The sequence below is a fragment of the Chaetomium strumarium genome, assembly GCF_033439665.1.
Source record: "Chaetomium strumarium strain CBS 333.67 chromosome Unknown B0T15scaffold_2, whole genome shotgun sequence".
Taxonomy (NCBI): Eukaryota; Fungi; Ascomycota; class Sordariomycetes; order Sordariales; family Chaetomiaceae; genus Chaetomium; species Chaetomium strumarium.
Genome location: NW_026944430.1, coordinates 3,748,292 through 3,763,758, shown reverse-complemented (window position 1 = coordinate 3,763,758; position 15,467 = coordinate 3,748,292). Strand labels below are relative to the sequence as shown.

Below are 15,467 nucleotides of genomic sequence, written 5' to 3'. Positions count from 1 at the left end.
ACGTACCCAGTACTGTACGTACCTAGTGTACACTGCCTTAGGTAAACTGGTAAAATTCCCCCGAAGCAAAATTCCATGGGATTGACATGCCCAATATCGATCTATGCTCAAAATAGAAACCCCGGCATTCGATCTCTGATCTCATCGTCCCGTCTGGAGATAGGGATAACACCCGGCTCAAAACCATATTGGTCGTCGAAACGAGCCATTCATCAAATATGATGGATCGCTCCTTTCTGGTGGTGATCAGCTGGGTTGTCCACTTTTGAGGAAGCCACAAACTGGCCGATGCAAGCGCCAATGCCACTTCTTCACACACACACACACACACACACACACACACACACACACGCAACAAAAAGTTGCCCACCGTTCCGACCACTCGATTGGATCCATACCTAACACCACGGACCCCTGTCCAGCTCAAACCCAGATGCCACCTGGAGAAGAGCATGCAGCTGCAACAGGAAAATTCCCGCGCCGCCGAAACCCGCGAGGCCGACATGCCAGCAGCTTTACCCGCCGTTTCCCCGTCTGTTTACTGTACCAGTACTGTACGTATGTGGTCTGGATGATGATACACGCATGGTGTAACTCCGGGCACGCCCCCCGCGGCCGATCTATCACCTTGCCCGATCGGCTTGCTGTTGGCGCTCCGAGATCGTGGCCGTTGAATGTGTGGAACGGGCGGCCGCCTTCTTTTCTCATTGGCAGAGAGGGCGCTTTCTCTCGAGCTCTGGCTCATCAGTACTGTAGTACTGTATACAGTCGTCCAGGTCTCACCGCCAGCTTCAGCGCTCAGATACCGGAGGGGAAAATGTCGTCTTTCATCTACGGTCGGTGGATTCATTCCCACGTACCAACCTCGGTATCGTACACCGAGAGGAGGCTGATGAAGGGAGGTGGAGGAAAATCCGACCTCTCTCGGCGCGGCTGACTCTGGTGGATGCGGCGGGCAGCCAGCGTGCTTGTTGACCCATGTCTCCTCGGCGACCTCAGCTGCCTATGGTCCTGGAGCAGTTTCCTCAAACAGGCGCGGCAGAATTGCGATTTGCCCATCACACGGCACGACGCCAACCTTTTGGTAAGCCTCCTCGACCGCTGGGGTCTAACTATGTATGCCAGCTCGGGCGGGTTGTGGTAACTACCTATTCGTGGCCTTACGACCGTCGACCCGGCTGAACTCTGACGTGGCCCATGCGGTGTGAACCAAAAGGGGCCCACGGGGGGTACGCCGTCATATCGTCTACTATTTGCAAGTTTACAGCCATGTTCTGGTAAGAGAAGAGGAGAGAGAGAGAGACGATGATGCCCAGCAAGGCTATTTTCCAGTGCCTTGTTGAGATGACTTGTCGAACCGCAGCACGAAAGGGGAACGGGCCCGCCCGGAGCGGTCAGCGTGACATTCCCAGATTCAGCGAGCTACTTATCGCAACTCCGCTTTGCTTCCTTGATCTCAGCTTGTCCTCCAAAGAGGGCATGTATCCAAGGTCGTCCCCCTTGCTGGCCTCCTGCATGTCTCTCGTCTTCTTCCCCAAGTGGCTGGCCATTCATCGTTGTGACGTCCTTAGCTTCGTCCGCACTGGGGCTTTTGTCCTCCGCTGGAACCGCGCGACTGTGCCACGGTCCCGCAATGGCGAACTGATTGTGTTGGAGGGGCAAGGCCCCGTTGTGCGGTGGGTGAGACATTGGGAAGTAGATAGATGCAGGCATACCCACTTCGTCCAATGGACGAAACCACAGGGGAAGACGTGAGAAGAAGGCTTGAGGAAGGGGATGGGACAGTTCCCGTCCAACGACTCTGACATCGGTTGTTTGGCTGAGCTGAGGTTCGTCAGTGGACTAGCAATGGCGAGCTGGGAGAGAGGGCGCATTGTCCCCTCCCCCCCCCCCCCCCCCCCCCCCCCCCGGGTCGCCCGCCTTCCCCTGACTTATTAGCTGCCTTGCGAATCTTGCTGTGAAGGAGCAAGAGAGAGGAGTGCATCCCCGGGGCGGGGGAGTCTGCTGAACTACCAAAGATCAGCAGGGGGAGACCTCGTCGCCATATCCATAGATCGACGTGTATGGGGGCACCCATCACCATAAAACCGTCGCGTTGTCTGGGTTAGTCGAGGGCGGCTAGTGGACGTTTCCCCCAACGGGCAAGGACACGGGGCTTCCAGGATCGATCGGATCCCCGCTCGAGGAGGACAGAACACCAGAACGGCATTGTACTGTACTGTACTTGGATCAACGTTGAATCCACCGCCGAGAGCCCTCCTTGGAGACGTCTGCCGCGATGGCATGTCTGTATGTCTCACTTACACAAACCCCCCGCCCTTTTTCTCTCCTCCTTCTGGCCAACCGGGGATCACACAACTCCCGCACCGGCAGCCATCGACGCCAAAACGCTGCCGTGTCTCAGCTTCGTATGCTACTCTGCGTGTGCCCCTTGGTTGCTTTTTCCGATGTGGTGGCATCTGGGTGAGACGGGCGGCAACAGTGTTGTTGCGATGTGCCGGCTATGAGAGTTTTGTGTGTGGTTTGATATGCGCGTCTGCTGGACTTGGCTCGCTGTGCCGTACGTATCTCCCCCTTCCCCCTCCCCTCCCCCCGCGTCGCGAGGCTGCCGGGGAAAGACGGACAGTCATCCGGTGGCAAGGCTCTATCCGCGGGAAAGCATCTCGTTCCTTGACCATCCAGCTTCTTTCCCCGTTCTATCCTACAGACGGTACGGGAGGGAAGAGGGGGGCGTGTAGGGGGAGGGGGAACGCTGCCGTTCGCCCGCTATCGGATTCCTGATCCCGTTGCTGTTGCTGGTAATGCTTGCTGACAAACTATATGTCAACTGTCATCTATCAACATTGTCATACCACACGCCGCAACATTCGAGCGTCGGGCCCCCCGGGATGTGACGAGGACGCTCATGCCTGGGTATCAGCCGCCGATTATGGTTGGGCAGGAAGACATTGCGCTTCAGCTGGGCCGGGGCGGAAGCGGTAGGCGTACTTCGTAGATGGGTAGGATTGCAGCAGCAAACATAACAACATAGGCTGGAGTAGCAGGATAGCCCGGCCGGCGACCACTCACTTGCATGAAAGTTCTCCTGGAGACCGATGGTTTACCAGGAAGGAGGTGGTGCCGGTTTGGACATCGACTGGCTTGCCAGGGACGATGGGGCCATGCTCCCTCTCTTTGCCATCCCGTACGGTTGACGACTGGAAGGGGCCCTAAGCCATGGACCATCTGCATTCCACACTTGCCCCTGAGCTGGCGGCAATGGACGAAGGCTTTACTGGCTCACGGGATCCCGCGCAAACGGCCAGTTTGTCACCTATGGTCAATGGCAGAAGGGAAGAGCAACGCCAAGAATGGCCTGGGAGTGACCCAAGGGTGAAGCTGTCTGAGGGAATGCCACGCATGCTGGTTCTGCCTGCCTCCCCTGATGCGGTAGCTCGTGGGAACAGCCTGGGAAACTCATCATGAGAAGAGAGGGTGCACTTGAAGGTTTGGTTCTTGTCGTGTAGGTAAGGTAGGTAGTTAAGCATGTAGCGAACTCACACACTTACCACGCCTCCCATGGAAAACCCTGAGCAAACACCCATCTGCGTTTTAACCAGAGGAGACATCGCAGTGCCCTTTTCCCAGTTGCTCAACCTTTGCCGTGTCGAGCAGTGGCCACGTACCCAGGGACGATGTGGCACCCATTCACCGACTTATATCGCCGTTTGGATGCTGAGATCAAGTGAGAGCATCGACTGGTGTAAGCAGCTTCCCAACCCCCCGACATCAGGAGTCTTTCCACCACCGTGCTCCGCCGCCTACGGAGCTCCGTGCATCAACCGAGGACTGTCATGCTAATCACTCGCCGGAAGCAACTATGAAAACCATAGCAAGCAACAGCCGAGATCAAGTCCCCTTCTTCTTCTCGACTAGACAAGTCAAGGCACGACAACGCATCGGTAGAACATGCCACCATATCGACTCCGAGTCCTTTGGCATCAGAAATTCATCTACAACAGGCACAGTCTGACGGCCTGGTCACGGAAGGCAGCAGAACACTGATCGGGAGAGAACAAAGCTGTACATCAACTTCCTGTCGTATATTATCTGGGCACATAAGCCGTCGCCGCTGGCATCTCGGACAGTAGTGGACCATCGAGTCACGAAAGGGGAAAAGGAGCGGGACTCAACTCAAAAACTTGTCATTCTGCTACCGCATACACGAGCTATTGACATTCTCCATGGAAAGCCCACTTACACGACATCACCTGTTTCCCTCCCATCAATCCTGCTTCCCCTGCCGCAGCCCTCCTCTGGCCTCAGCGTTGTCGTCGCCAGTCCATTTGACAGTGCCAGTGGAGGCAGAAGACCTGATTGAGCCGCGGCTAACCTCCGACGATGGCGTAGTCTCGCGATGACCTGCCGAATGCGCCGAAGTAGGAGGCCCGAGCTGGGAATGGGCGTCTGGCTTCCAGGCAGGAGAAACAGGCAAAACCTCGTCATCGCCTTTCTCAAATGAGTACCTTCTCCGGCGCTGTTGTTGATGTGAGGGCTCTGGAAGCGAGAGCTGCCCGCCCTCCCAGGACGATGTGCTCCTTTGCCCGGCGTCGTCCGGGTTGACCGCCGTTACATTTGGCCGCCTATGCACCGGCTTTGGGGTCAGATCACCGTCGCGGGAGTGAGCGACTTCGTCTTCCTGTCGAGAGCCGGACAAGGCAGACCTCGGGTATTCCTTTCCTGCAGCCCCCTCCGGACGCAGGCCCTCTTTGCCGGCGTGTCCCGCTGGCCACTGACTGAGCTTCTTGTCGACCTGTCTTACCCGTGTTCTGAGGGTAAGCCCGCCCGACGACGCCTCCTGGCTACGAGTAGTCTCAGAGTCTGACGAGCTAGATTCATTATCTGTGGATATCTGCGACTGCGCTCTGGGCCGTGGAGTATCATCCGCCTGGGCGCAACTGCCTCTGGTTGCGCCTGTCCGCTGAGTTCCGCTGGAGGCATTCCGATGCATTCTATGATCAGAGTCTTCTCCGCGTCTCGGAAACCCGTCGCCCGCATTGCGGGATTCCCGGCCACCACGTTGATGGACAAGGACCGGAGCGGCCCTGACTCGGCCCTGTTGTTGGCGCGCTCGTTGTTCTTGTCTGTCGCGCTCTTCGAAAAAGCGGCTCACCAAGACATCGTTTTGGGTGTCGAGAATTCGAGGGACCGCCCCTGGTTAGGGTCAGCGGGGAGAAAAATGGAGGAAATTCAAGGCTTTCCGAACCAAACGTTCTATGTCGAGATGTGGCTTCGGCTCGGTCAAGTGATTCTGTTCCAGGCTGCACCATCCTCTTTTTGTCGGCATCAGTACTCCCTGTCGCACCTTAATCAACCCTATTTCCTGCATTTCCATAGCCACCATTGCGGGGGAAGAGGGAAGTGTCAGCATACCTTCTTCATCTTGTGAGCTGCTGATCCGCTTCAACCTGGCTTGAAACCTCCTACTCCCGGCTCGGTCTACGAGGCTTCCGTGCCTCATGAGGGCCACACAGGCTATGCCGTCTTTGCTTTCTTTGGCCAGCGCGAGCTCGAGGCGCTTGATCTCCGCCGCATATGCCTCCCCTTTTTCCATCCATTCCTCTGTCATGCTGCGGAACTGCTCGAGCTCCATCTCCCGGAGGTTCTTGAGCTCGATAAGTGCTTTTTGGGTGTCGCGCAGCTGCCGGGTGAGGCGGTAGAAGGCCTCGAGAACGGCCAGGACGCAGGAGTTGTAGCTGTGAAGCACAAGAGTTAGCTGTACAATACAATACCAACAACAGAAGGGTAGAAACCGACTTACACAACAGGCAACCCATCCTTCGCAGCCCCCGTCATCATGACCGTGGTCAACAGCTCAGCCATCTGCATGACATTCGGATTGTGCCACGTCCCCTCTGCGCCCCTCTCTGTCCGTGTTCGTTCGCTCTTGTCAGAGTCATGATCGTAATGCGTCTCAGTGAGAGGCAGCATGGCAAGAGCCGCGGGTGCATCGATCCGCTCCGGGTCCGATGACGAGACACGGCCGCCCTTGCTGATGCCGCCTTTGAGGCTTAGGAAGCTCGAGACGGTCTTGAGGGTCGCACTCGCCGACTTGCGGTGGCGGGGAGGGGATTCGCCCGTCGGTGACTTGTGACCTGGGTCGTTGTATTGTGCCGCCGGCATCATCGGCGTGCTGCTGCGCGAGCGACCGAAGGCGCGGTGCCAGATTGCATTGTCAGCCATGCTGGGCTGGTAGGGGCTGGTGTTAACAGGCTGACTCTATGTGAGGTGGGTAAGGTCGGAATAAAATCCACCTGTTCATGAAGCAGCAGGCTGGTCGATAGTCGTTGGTTGGGTATCGTTGGTGTCCTGGAATGCTGAGGAGCAGTTGGGGGAAGGGAAGGCGAGGTTTGAATGAAGCCTTCAAAATAGCATCAGGTGGTATAGAACGGGTGTAGGTGCAAAAGGCGAAGAAAGGACCGCTGGCGAACGACGGTAAAGCAGACGAGCTAAATGGTATTCAACTGCGATGGAAGGTGCGACTTCGTTCGCTCGAGCTGGCAGGATCCCTATCGTTGACATGCCATCACTAACATTGCGCAGAGCTGTTCTCGGTGCTTGACTCCGTGCACTAGGCTGGACCAAGTGACGCATTGCTCGATCATCGCTGTGAGGAGGTATACCTGGTGCCTAGGGCAGCAGGTTTACTTCTCATTGCTTTGGAGCGCTCGTGGACGGATCTTCGGTGGGAAACCGTGGCAAGTAAATGCAACTAAGGCTTCGAGTTTGCCTCAGCAAGAGTCTCCATTGTCAGTATATGGCTCAGTACCTATTACTAGTAATCCTTGTAACGTCGTCCCGAAATAGCTTCACGAGATGTGAGGGCCTCCATTGCCCAGTTGCATCTTCCGCAGGGAAGTGCCAGTAGATTATATAAACGACAACGTCCTGCCCGGGAAACCATCAAAACCCATGTCGGCGATGCTGGACGATGTTGCCAAAGTTGTACTTGTACCAGTACAATCAGTGGAACATGTCTTCAGCTCGCTGTCTCCTCCGGCCCCTGCCCTCAAGCTTCTCTGAAAAAAGCTCCTTGCCGGTGTTCCCGAACTTCTCGGGGAACAACTCCTTGACGGTGGTTCCTATGCCTTTGATGGCAATACCTTGGTCTGTTCCGCGTTTGCTTGCTATCCCGCGTATGCTGAACCCACTCGGGCTCGACGTGTTGAGTCGTGGTGTAATCCGATCTGCAAGACTTGCTGAAGTGTGTGTCAATGATCGAACTCAAAAAAGAATATGGCGGATGACCTTGAAAGATGACTGGCTAGTTTGCGAGGCTAACGCAAGCGCGTTAGCCTCCCTGTGATTGAAAGCTTTAACATACCGCTTGACAGGACCGTCGTGTCGCTGATTTGATCCATCTGCGCCTTACTCACGGAGCTGGAGTTGACTTTGGTCGGGAATAGCTCCTTCGGCTTATTGTCTTTCAGCGGGAAGAGCTCTTTGACGCTGCTCTTCCGTGATAGGCGCTCTTTGATCGACCGTCCCTTCTCCCGACTGCGCAACACGGCAGCTGCTCGTGCGTCCTCGTCCAGGCCCATCTCGGCATCACCGTCACGGTCTCTGACCGGCGAGGCAGATCGATCGCGTAAGCTGTACCCGCCTCCGGATAGCCGTTCTGGAAACAGCTCCCTCTCCCGGTTCCGCGGACCACGCGAAGGCAGCCTTCTAGCGTCAGAAGAGTTGGAAACTGAGCGACGTCTTGACCGTGAGCGTATCCGTGTCGGTTTCGATGGAGCTGAGGTGTCGTCATAGAGGTTGACATCGAATGGTTCCGGATCATCGTCCCCACGGGAATCCCTCCGCCTGTCATTTCGTCTGTCTCTCCGGTACCGATCGTCGCGATCACGGTACTTGCCTCTGTTAAATCCACCCCTCCGTCGACGCTCCTCCGGGTCGTATTCGGGATGAAGTAGATAGTATCGGCTCCGCTCAGCAGCACGGGGAGGTTTCTTATCCCCGACGACGGCAAAGCGGACCCGGAGTATGCATTCTGGCTTCTGCGCATAACCCTTCGCAGCGATCTCTTCTAGAGGAGGCAGCTGCGTCGCGTCTGCGATCTCTACTGCCGCTAGCGCTACCAGCGCTTCTTGGGCACTACCTTCGGACTTGAAGACGTAGTTGGCGGAACTGTCGTCGATCCACTCGACCCGAGTGAGTTGACTGGTGGTGTAGTGCTGCGCGAGATAGGTTTTGACGTCATCCGGGTTGAACGTATCTAGCCCTCTGACATGTACTTTGTACGGCACGAGATCCTGATCTCCAACCTCGCCGTTTTCTTGACTTATGGGTGTCTCCTCCACCTCGCCAGGTTCCTAGACACTTGTTAGCGTTTTATGCCGGGCACAATCGGACCACACTCGCTCATTCGAACCTGCTCTTCACCGGTGATGATATCGTCGGCTTGCTGAAGCCGGGGAACTGTCTGGTCCTGGACGTCGTCAACGTCCATTTCGATATCTAGATCCATGATTGGGGATTGTTGATGCGCGCCGGCAGGGTATGGTAAGCCAAGACTTGAGATTGCGTTTTCGATTCCGGTTTGGTCGGGCCCGACTGATTACGCAGTGTGCAAAGGCCAGCTCAAATAGTAGTGTGAGGATGCGACGGCAGGCAATCGTCGGGTGTGGTAATGGTTGGCTATGTGGAAACACGTAGGATCGGGGCGTTGTCTAAAAAGCGTGGGGCGATGGTTTTGATGCAACTTGTCAGATCCGAAATCAGAGAGTGGCAGGTGATGCCGACGGAGGTAGGCTTTTTATGTCATCTACTACCATACCACAGTATGGATGCAGTTGGCCATGCGAAAGGAAATCAGCCTTGCGGCCGATGCCTTGCTGTTGTGGATCCACTCAGGGACCAGTCTGACTACCCCATTTTACACAGTAAAACTAGAGGGTGCTACTGTCGGTTTATTCAGTTTACAGCAAGGCTCCCTTTCTAATCATCCTTGCATGCTAATGCCAGTGGTATCAAAGCAGATGGGGATTCTAACTTATTAACGAAAGCGAGGGAGAGGAGTGCAAAACATTCATTATCGGTTTGTTGTGGAAGTCCATATGGTCTGGAGACCGGGTTGCTTCACATTCCTACCTTCAGGTAGTTACAGTTCGACCCTTGAATGATTGTTAGCGCCTGACTTGAACAACCAGAGAAAAGCCCCAGTGTTTCAGCCTCTGTCGCTTGTTCCGCGCTAACAATCATTCAGGGTTGAACTGTACCGATAAAACGAGGTTGGAAGACCACAATAATGCGGCCTAGGTAATACCTACACGGTATATGTAAGGCATCCCCATGACAGGATGTGTCGTCGGGGTAGTATCGTACACTGTGTGATTCAGCTGACGAAACTGACACAACCCACAACCGGAGCCATTGCATGCGGGACGCGGTCATACAGCATGCACATATGAAGCTGGACCACCGGCATGGGGCAACCTAACTCCAAGTGCCGCCCGAAATCGATATCTTGGGCGCTCAGAGATCGAGCTTCAACCCTAGGAACGCAATAATAAACCCTGAAGCCGGCACGAGACCGATAACGCCTAACCGCTAGCAGATTGAACCCCTCTCCTCCCACGCCGTGCCCGAAACTCCAACGGAGGAGGCTATGACGTGTACGGATATCCCTCTCTTGTTCGGCCCTCGCCCCGGCCCCGCCCTCGAGTTGTCACCTGGGGCCGCAGTGTTTTACAATCCACGGATGGGCGAGTGCATCATCAAATGACAGCCTTTTCGTTGGGTTGAGAACAAGCAGCTAGCACCGAATTGTCAACCTGGTGACGGATAGCAGCCAAAGAAACAGTCTTACCGAATGCACGTAGTGCTTTGCCTCAGCAGAAACCGACGCCGGTAGCGGCTTCAAATCCCCCCTTTCGATCCTCCTCGTTGTCAGAGCAGGAGTATCCTCAAAGGGCGCCTCTCCTGTTAGGAACTCGTACGTCAGCACGCCTAGTGTCCACTGGTCCACCGCGCGGGAATACTTGGTCCGCTTGGACGCAACCATCTCGGGCGGCAGGTAGTCGAGCGTGCCGCACAGCGTGTCGCGCCTGTTGCTCGGCGCGTGGACGCTGTACCCGAAGTCAGCCAGCTTAAGTTCTCCGTACAGGCCCACCAGGATGTTCTCGGGTTTGATGTCGCGATGCATCACGTTCTTGCTGTGCAGGTATCGCAACGCCGCGGCGACCTGCGCCGAGTACCGCGCTGCGCGCTTCTCGGGGAAGCGGCCTGCTCGCCGGAGATGCTTGTACTGCACTCACAGAGCCCAGAGTCAGCAATTCCTTCTATCCTTTTCCCCCCTTGTTACTCCCGACATTCCCCTCTTCCAGTCATCACATTATAGAGCTTGGGGCAAGGGGGCAGATGGATGTTGGGAAGTTACCAGTTCGCCACCAGCCGCATACTCCAACACAAGGAATATCCGCTTCTCGTCATGGAACCAGTTGTAAAACCCCAAGATGCCCGGACTCCTCAAGTTGCTGTGTACCTCGATCTCCCGCCGCACATGCACCTCTGCCCTCTCCCGTGCGATCTGTGCTTTGTCCAGCACCTTCAGTGCGCAAATGAAGCCGGACTGCCGATGTCGCACCAGATAGACACGCCCGAACTTGCCCTTGCCGAGGGGTCGGCCGATCTCGAACTGGCCCAGGTGCAAGCCCTGCGAGGAAGAAACCCACTGTTGGTCTGGCGGCTGTGGTTGTTGTTGGACTTGGGATTTCCGTTGCAAGCTGCGGTGTACGGCTGTTCGATGTAACGAGGCTTCCATGGTGCAGCTTGACTTCCAATTTGCTGCGCTGGGTATTGACGATGTGTGCAGTCGGAATGCGATTATGGGGGTACGTATCCGTATTCCCGGCAGGTATTTGTATTGCATGCAAAGTGACCGAGGATTACCGGGGCAACGCCATAGGGCTGAACCAGAGAGAACCAGCTGAGGACCCGACCCTTGTGCCACTCAGGTAATTCGTACTGTGTCGTGACCAGTACAGGATCTTTTTTACGACTCGGAGTGATCAAGACAGTCTGGCCTGTTCAATCGTATTCCGTTACGAAAGTTCCGAATTATATGAGCCTCCAGAGAATTAAGCCTTGGCAGAACCATTCAATCGAACTGCTTGAACGAATGGAGGCAGGATTGCATCTGATGTCTGTACTACTGTGTGGTGTGTACGCACCTTCTTCTGAGCCCGTAACGAACGGCTCTCTGCTGTGATTGGCGGTGAAGCGTTGGAGCTCACACCTCTCAGAACGCAATATTGATCCGCGCAACGTGAAGTTGCTGGGTGCGGATTAACATCCGAGCCGCCATGGGACAAGATTCCAGTCTACACAGCACACACTACGTACAGTACATAAGGTATAATGAAAGCAAAGGCAGCATCACGTTCCGAGCGGGTAACGCCAGGCATTGTCGCAGAAGCATTGCTTGCCTTGGGGTATCACTGTAAACAGCTCAACCTGAAGTCAATCATAAGGCCCCGTCCTGTATCACATCAGGCAGCCAGCACAATGGAGGGGGACGAAGTCAAGTAACGCAGAAGCTCGATCAGGTTCCCACCGGTTTGCAGAGCCCGCACAAGGAATTGCAGACAACTGAAGCCTATTTGGATCAAATTGCACCCTCTCAACAGGGCGAACCGCTGTCAGCAGCAGCTCGACTTCTGTCTCGTCTCAAGTCCCGAAATCGGCATTCATGGACCACCACGCGGACCACGCGGACCACGGAAGTTTCCCGAAATCCTGTGAGACGCCTTTCCTCTTCGTCGGACGAAGAGTAAATCGAGGTAATAATGCAACATTTCGGAGAGGGGTAACAGACAGGAGAAATAAACAATGGATGAGAAGGCACGACGCCTCCTGATCTGATGGTTAAGCCAATCCAACCAAGAACCGACACCGCGCTGTATCCAATATACGCCTCATCTCCGTTTAACGCCCATCACCCGTCGGCCCGAGTCTATAACATTAACCGCGCACAATGTAAGCATAGTCTATCATTTCGTGCCGCCCTACCAGGTTCCCCGAACATTTCTTGCCTGGATCAAGAGGGCAATCGGGAAACGCGACATGACCACAGTCAATCAAATATCTCGGAACACGGACTCTCAAGCCGTCTTGATATCCCTCCTCCGGATCTCCACGATCGGCCCCTGCGGCGGCGCGGGACACGTCCTTTTTACCCTAGTCTCGTCGCCCTCAGGTGGGGTGACCGACATCGGGGCTCCCGAGCTGAAGCTGTTCGAGCGCGACATCTCGGTCAATGACCTCTTGAGCCCCGCGGCGGGCCGCGGCGTCTGCACGGCAGCCATGACATCGCCGGCGGCGGGCCAATCCTCGTCGTCAATGGCGTCCGCGTCGCCATCATACGGCCGCGTGTCCAACTGCGGGTCATACTTCCAGCACTCGTCCAGCCCCTCCATGAATACGGGCGAACGGCGCAGGGTGTGCCACGAGATGGTGTGCTTCCGCATGGCGATGTACAGCGAGTCGATGACGCCGTTGCCATCCAGAACAGCACAGTGGCGTCTCAGGAACTCGTGGTCGTACAGCCCCGCGTCGACATCACGCAGGAGGTGTTCGTCGAGGAGGCGCAGCATGGGCAGGCCCAGGAGGGACTCGGCGTCGCACAGCTTGGCCTGCAGCGGCATCCAGTCGCGGCCGCGGAGAAACTGGCCGAAGGCTTTCTCCACCGCCATGCGGAACGACGCCGCGTCGCGGCCCTGCACGGCCACCATCTGGTGCAGGCCCCGCGACAGGCAGCGCTGGTAGGCATTCGTGTTGCGCTCGAAGGGCATGGGCACATAGGCATGGGGCAGCAGGGAGATGTGCACCGTCCATGCGCCCGTGGGCTGGGCAGACGCGGGGAGACGGGGCCGCGGGAGCGAGCCGTGCTGAGTCGTCCGTTGCGTCGATTGTCCGCCGTCGCTGGCGCTGCCGTCGCCATGTCCTGGCTTGCTGTTGGTGGGGCCGCCCGCTGGCGGATGTCCGCGGCGCGCGTCGATTGGGGCGGCCCCTGCCCCTAAAGGGGCCAGCAGGACGTTTGAGCGAGACGTGTCGGACGTGGATCTCCTCCGTGAGGGCGCGGCACCGATGGCGGCTGATAGGCGGAGTTCCTCCTCTTCTTCGAGGGTTTCGGTCAGGTTCTCGATCCGTTCCTCTAGGCTCAGGTCGGCATCTCTGAGCTCCAGTTGCCCGGCATGCAGCATGTCGAGCCTCTCGTCGTGATTTTGAAGCTTTTCGTATATTTGTCGGAGTTGAACGTCATGTTGTTGGCTCTTACGCTCCGCCTGTTCTATGGACCGCCAGCTTATGCTGACATTCCGGTAAGCACCCTTGATCTGCTCACTGAACTCTTCCCTGCTCTTCTCCAGGTGGTCCTCCACCTCGTTCAGCCTGCTGACGACGCTGTCCAGGACGTCCTCGTGCCCTCTGGAGAGTTGGTCTTCGAGTTGTTGCAACCGCTTCTTCAATAGCTCCAACTCCAGCTTCTGGTCCGTCGAGGCGTCGGGCTCCATGTTGTGGAAGCATGCGAGATGGCCACAATCACAGGTTGCGCCAGGTACGCCCTTGTTGAGCGAGAAGCTGGCACACGCGCAGCGCAGGCCTTTGATCTCGGGGTGCAGCAGGATGTACCGGCAATGTCCCTTGGGCATCTTGGTTTCGTCGGCCAGGTCGGTGGCTGCCACCTGCAGCGGTGACGGAGAGGCTGAGTGAACTGACATCGAGAGTAGTAGAGAGATTACCGCCAAGGTGGCGAGGGGTGCTTGTCCTGCGGCACCGCTGAGAGCCGCACGCTGGGTTGGCGACAGGCACACACGAGTCGCGGCTCTTGGATGTCCGAGTACGTGAGGTGGAATAGGATGAAGGAGACTAGGAGGGGAGCGACAACCCAGCAGCAAAGTCCTATCGGAAATCACACATGGCAGTCAGGGCATCGACTGGCTGGCGGTTATCCATGGAACAGCAGTTGAAGTTGGTCGCGTGTCGTCGACGGCTGACCCCAGTTCCGGAAGAGCTGAACAAACACACTTTGGCTCCAGACTAGCGGCGGGAAGGGAACCCGGAGGCCCTTATGTGCGAGATAAGAGTCCGGTCGTCAGGATACCCCTAGCGGCTCTGTGCAAGCTGATATGCTGTGCTACCAAGAGGCCGGTGGGAATAGACCGGTTATCAGGCGCCAATCTGCGATGATGCGATCAGGGCCCGAAACAGGGCAAATGGTTTTCAAGGGATGGAGGAGCGGCCGGCTGATAAACGAGCAGGACGGCAGGCAGGGGTTGGCTTGGAGAAACGGGGCGCTTTCGGCGAGTTTCTGGCGCAGCGTCCCCAAATCTGGCGGTATCTGATACCGCGGGTGCAGCTGTGCTCTCAGGAATCTGGATGGCTGATAAAGAAGGGGGGCGGTGCGTGTCCCCCAGGTCTGATAGAGCCCACTGTGGCAGGGCGGTTGCGTCCCGGTGTAGCGTCTGTCCGGATACACGGTAGATAACGTTTAGTGGTTTGCGGAGAGACGGACACTCCCGATAACGGCCAGCCGAGATGGGTGCGCAGCGTCTCAGGCGGGTTAGCGAAAATGCCTAAGAGGCCTTGACGAAGACTTGCATGTCCAGTGGTGCTGGGATAGGACGCAGAGAGTGTAAGAAGAGCGAAGAAAGGCCGCACGCTGCCTGGTGAGGTAATGGAAGAACAGAGGAGAGGGCGGGCAGGTCGACGAGAGATAGTGCCGCGGCTAGGATTTGAGCAAGATAAATTGCCTGCCCCGGGGAGGATTTGGAAGGTACCAGTCATTCCGGCTCGCGGCAATGGCGGGTCTTCACCGCTAGCGAGGTACGGGGCCTCCGCGGCACGAGACCCTATGTGGGGAGGTTCCATCTTATGTGGCACTACAGAGCCCCTCCACGACATCCATGTTGCCGTACTTGGCCCTCTTTGACGCTGCGATTGCGACAGGTGAGGTGACAATTGTCTTCTGCAAGCCCGGGCCGTCCTGTCCATGCCATATCGCTTGCCAGCCCGTCCCGCCGCATCATACCTACCTACCTACATAACAGCAACTCGCGCACGCAGCGCCCCTGGCCGACGGTTGCTGCGCATACTGAGAGAGAAGGCGACGGCGGTATGGTCGAGGCCCGAGGTGGATATTCTACCGTAGTATGTTGTGTGTAATACGTTGCTGATCGAGTGGGAACCGGTGCACACACATTGAACAGCCTTTTTTCCCAAAGCGTGGGTGGACGTGGAGATTAGGTGCATGCGGGCGTGGGCGGCAGAACTGGGAAGTTGCACTCTCAGAAACAAACGTCGAAGGAGACGGCCCTGCCGTTGCACATGGCCGAGCTCTGTGGACGAGCAGGCCTGCTCCAGGTCTTTTTGCCTGTTGCCAGACATCCTGTCGCTGCCCCGGAGGGTCCGTCCGCCGCATGCTTGGG

General features: G+C 56.8%; 4 protein-coding genes across 4 annotated transcripts; all 4 read right to left on the bottom strand.

Annotated features, from left to right (window-relative positions):
* Positions 1–4,264: 4,264 nt before the first annotated feature.
* On the bottom strand, positions 4,265–6,222 carry B0T15DRAFT_509316 (uncharacterized protein; the record flags this gene model as incomplete). The annotated part of the gene is made up of 3 exons (XM_062867773.1): positions 4,265–5,193; positions 5,413–5,735; positions 5,801–6,222. The coding sequence occupies 3 exons, from the start codon at positions 6,220–6,222 to the stop codon at positions 4,265–4,267; spliced, it is 1,674 nt and encodes a 557-aa protein (XP_062724690.1).
* Positions 6,223–6,743: 521 nt separating this feature from the next.
* On the bottom strand, positions 6,744–8,873 carry B0T15DRAFT_572988 (uncharacterized protein). The gene is made up of 3 exons (XM_062870914.1): positions 8,414–8,873; positions 7,364–8,354; positions 6,744–7,238 (listed from the first exon to the last, which is right to left on the bottom strand). The coding sequence occupies exons 1-3, from the start codon at positions 8,507–8,509 to the stop codon at positions 7,003–7,005; spliced, it is 1,323 nt and encodes a 440-aa protein (XP_062724689.1). The 5' UTR covers positions 8,510–8,873; the 3' UTR covers positions 6,744–7,002.
* An 836-nt stretch (positions 8,874–9,709) lies between these two features.
* Positions 9,710–10,804, bottom strand: B0T15DRAFT_391143 (kinase-like domain-containing protein; the record flags this gene model as incomplete). The annotated part of the gene is made up of 3 exons (XM_062864569.1): positions 9,710–9,796; positions 9,851–10,288; positions 10,421–10,804. The coding sequence occupies 3 exons, from the start codon at positions 10,802–10,804 to the stop codon at positions 9,710–9,712; spliced, it is 909 nt and encodes a 302-aa protein (XP_062724688.1).
* A 1,053-nt stretch (positions 10,805–11,857) lies between these two features.
* Positions 11,858–13,964, bottom strand: B0T15DRAFT_122350 (uncharacterized protein). The gene has a single exon (XM_062861642.1). The coding sequence runs from the start codon at positions 13,758–13,760 to the stop codon at positions 12,144–12,146; it is 1,617 nt and encodes a 538-aa protein (XP_062724687.1). The 5' UTR covers positions 13,761–13,964; the 3' UTR covers positions 11,858–12,143.
* Positions 13,965–15,467: the final 1,503 nt, after the last annotated feature.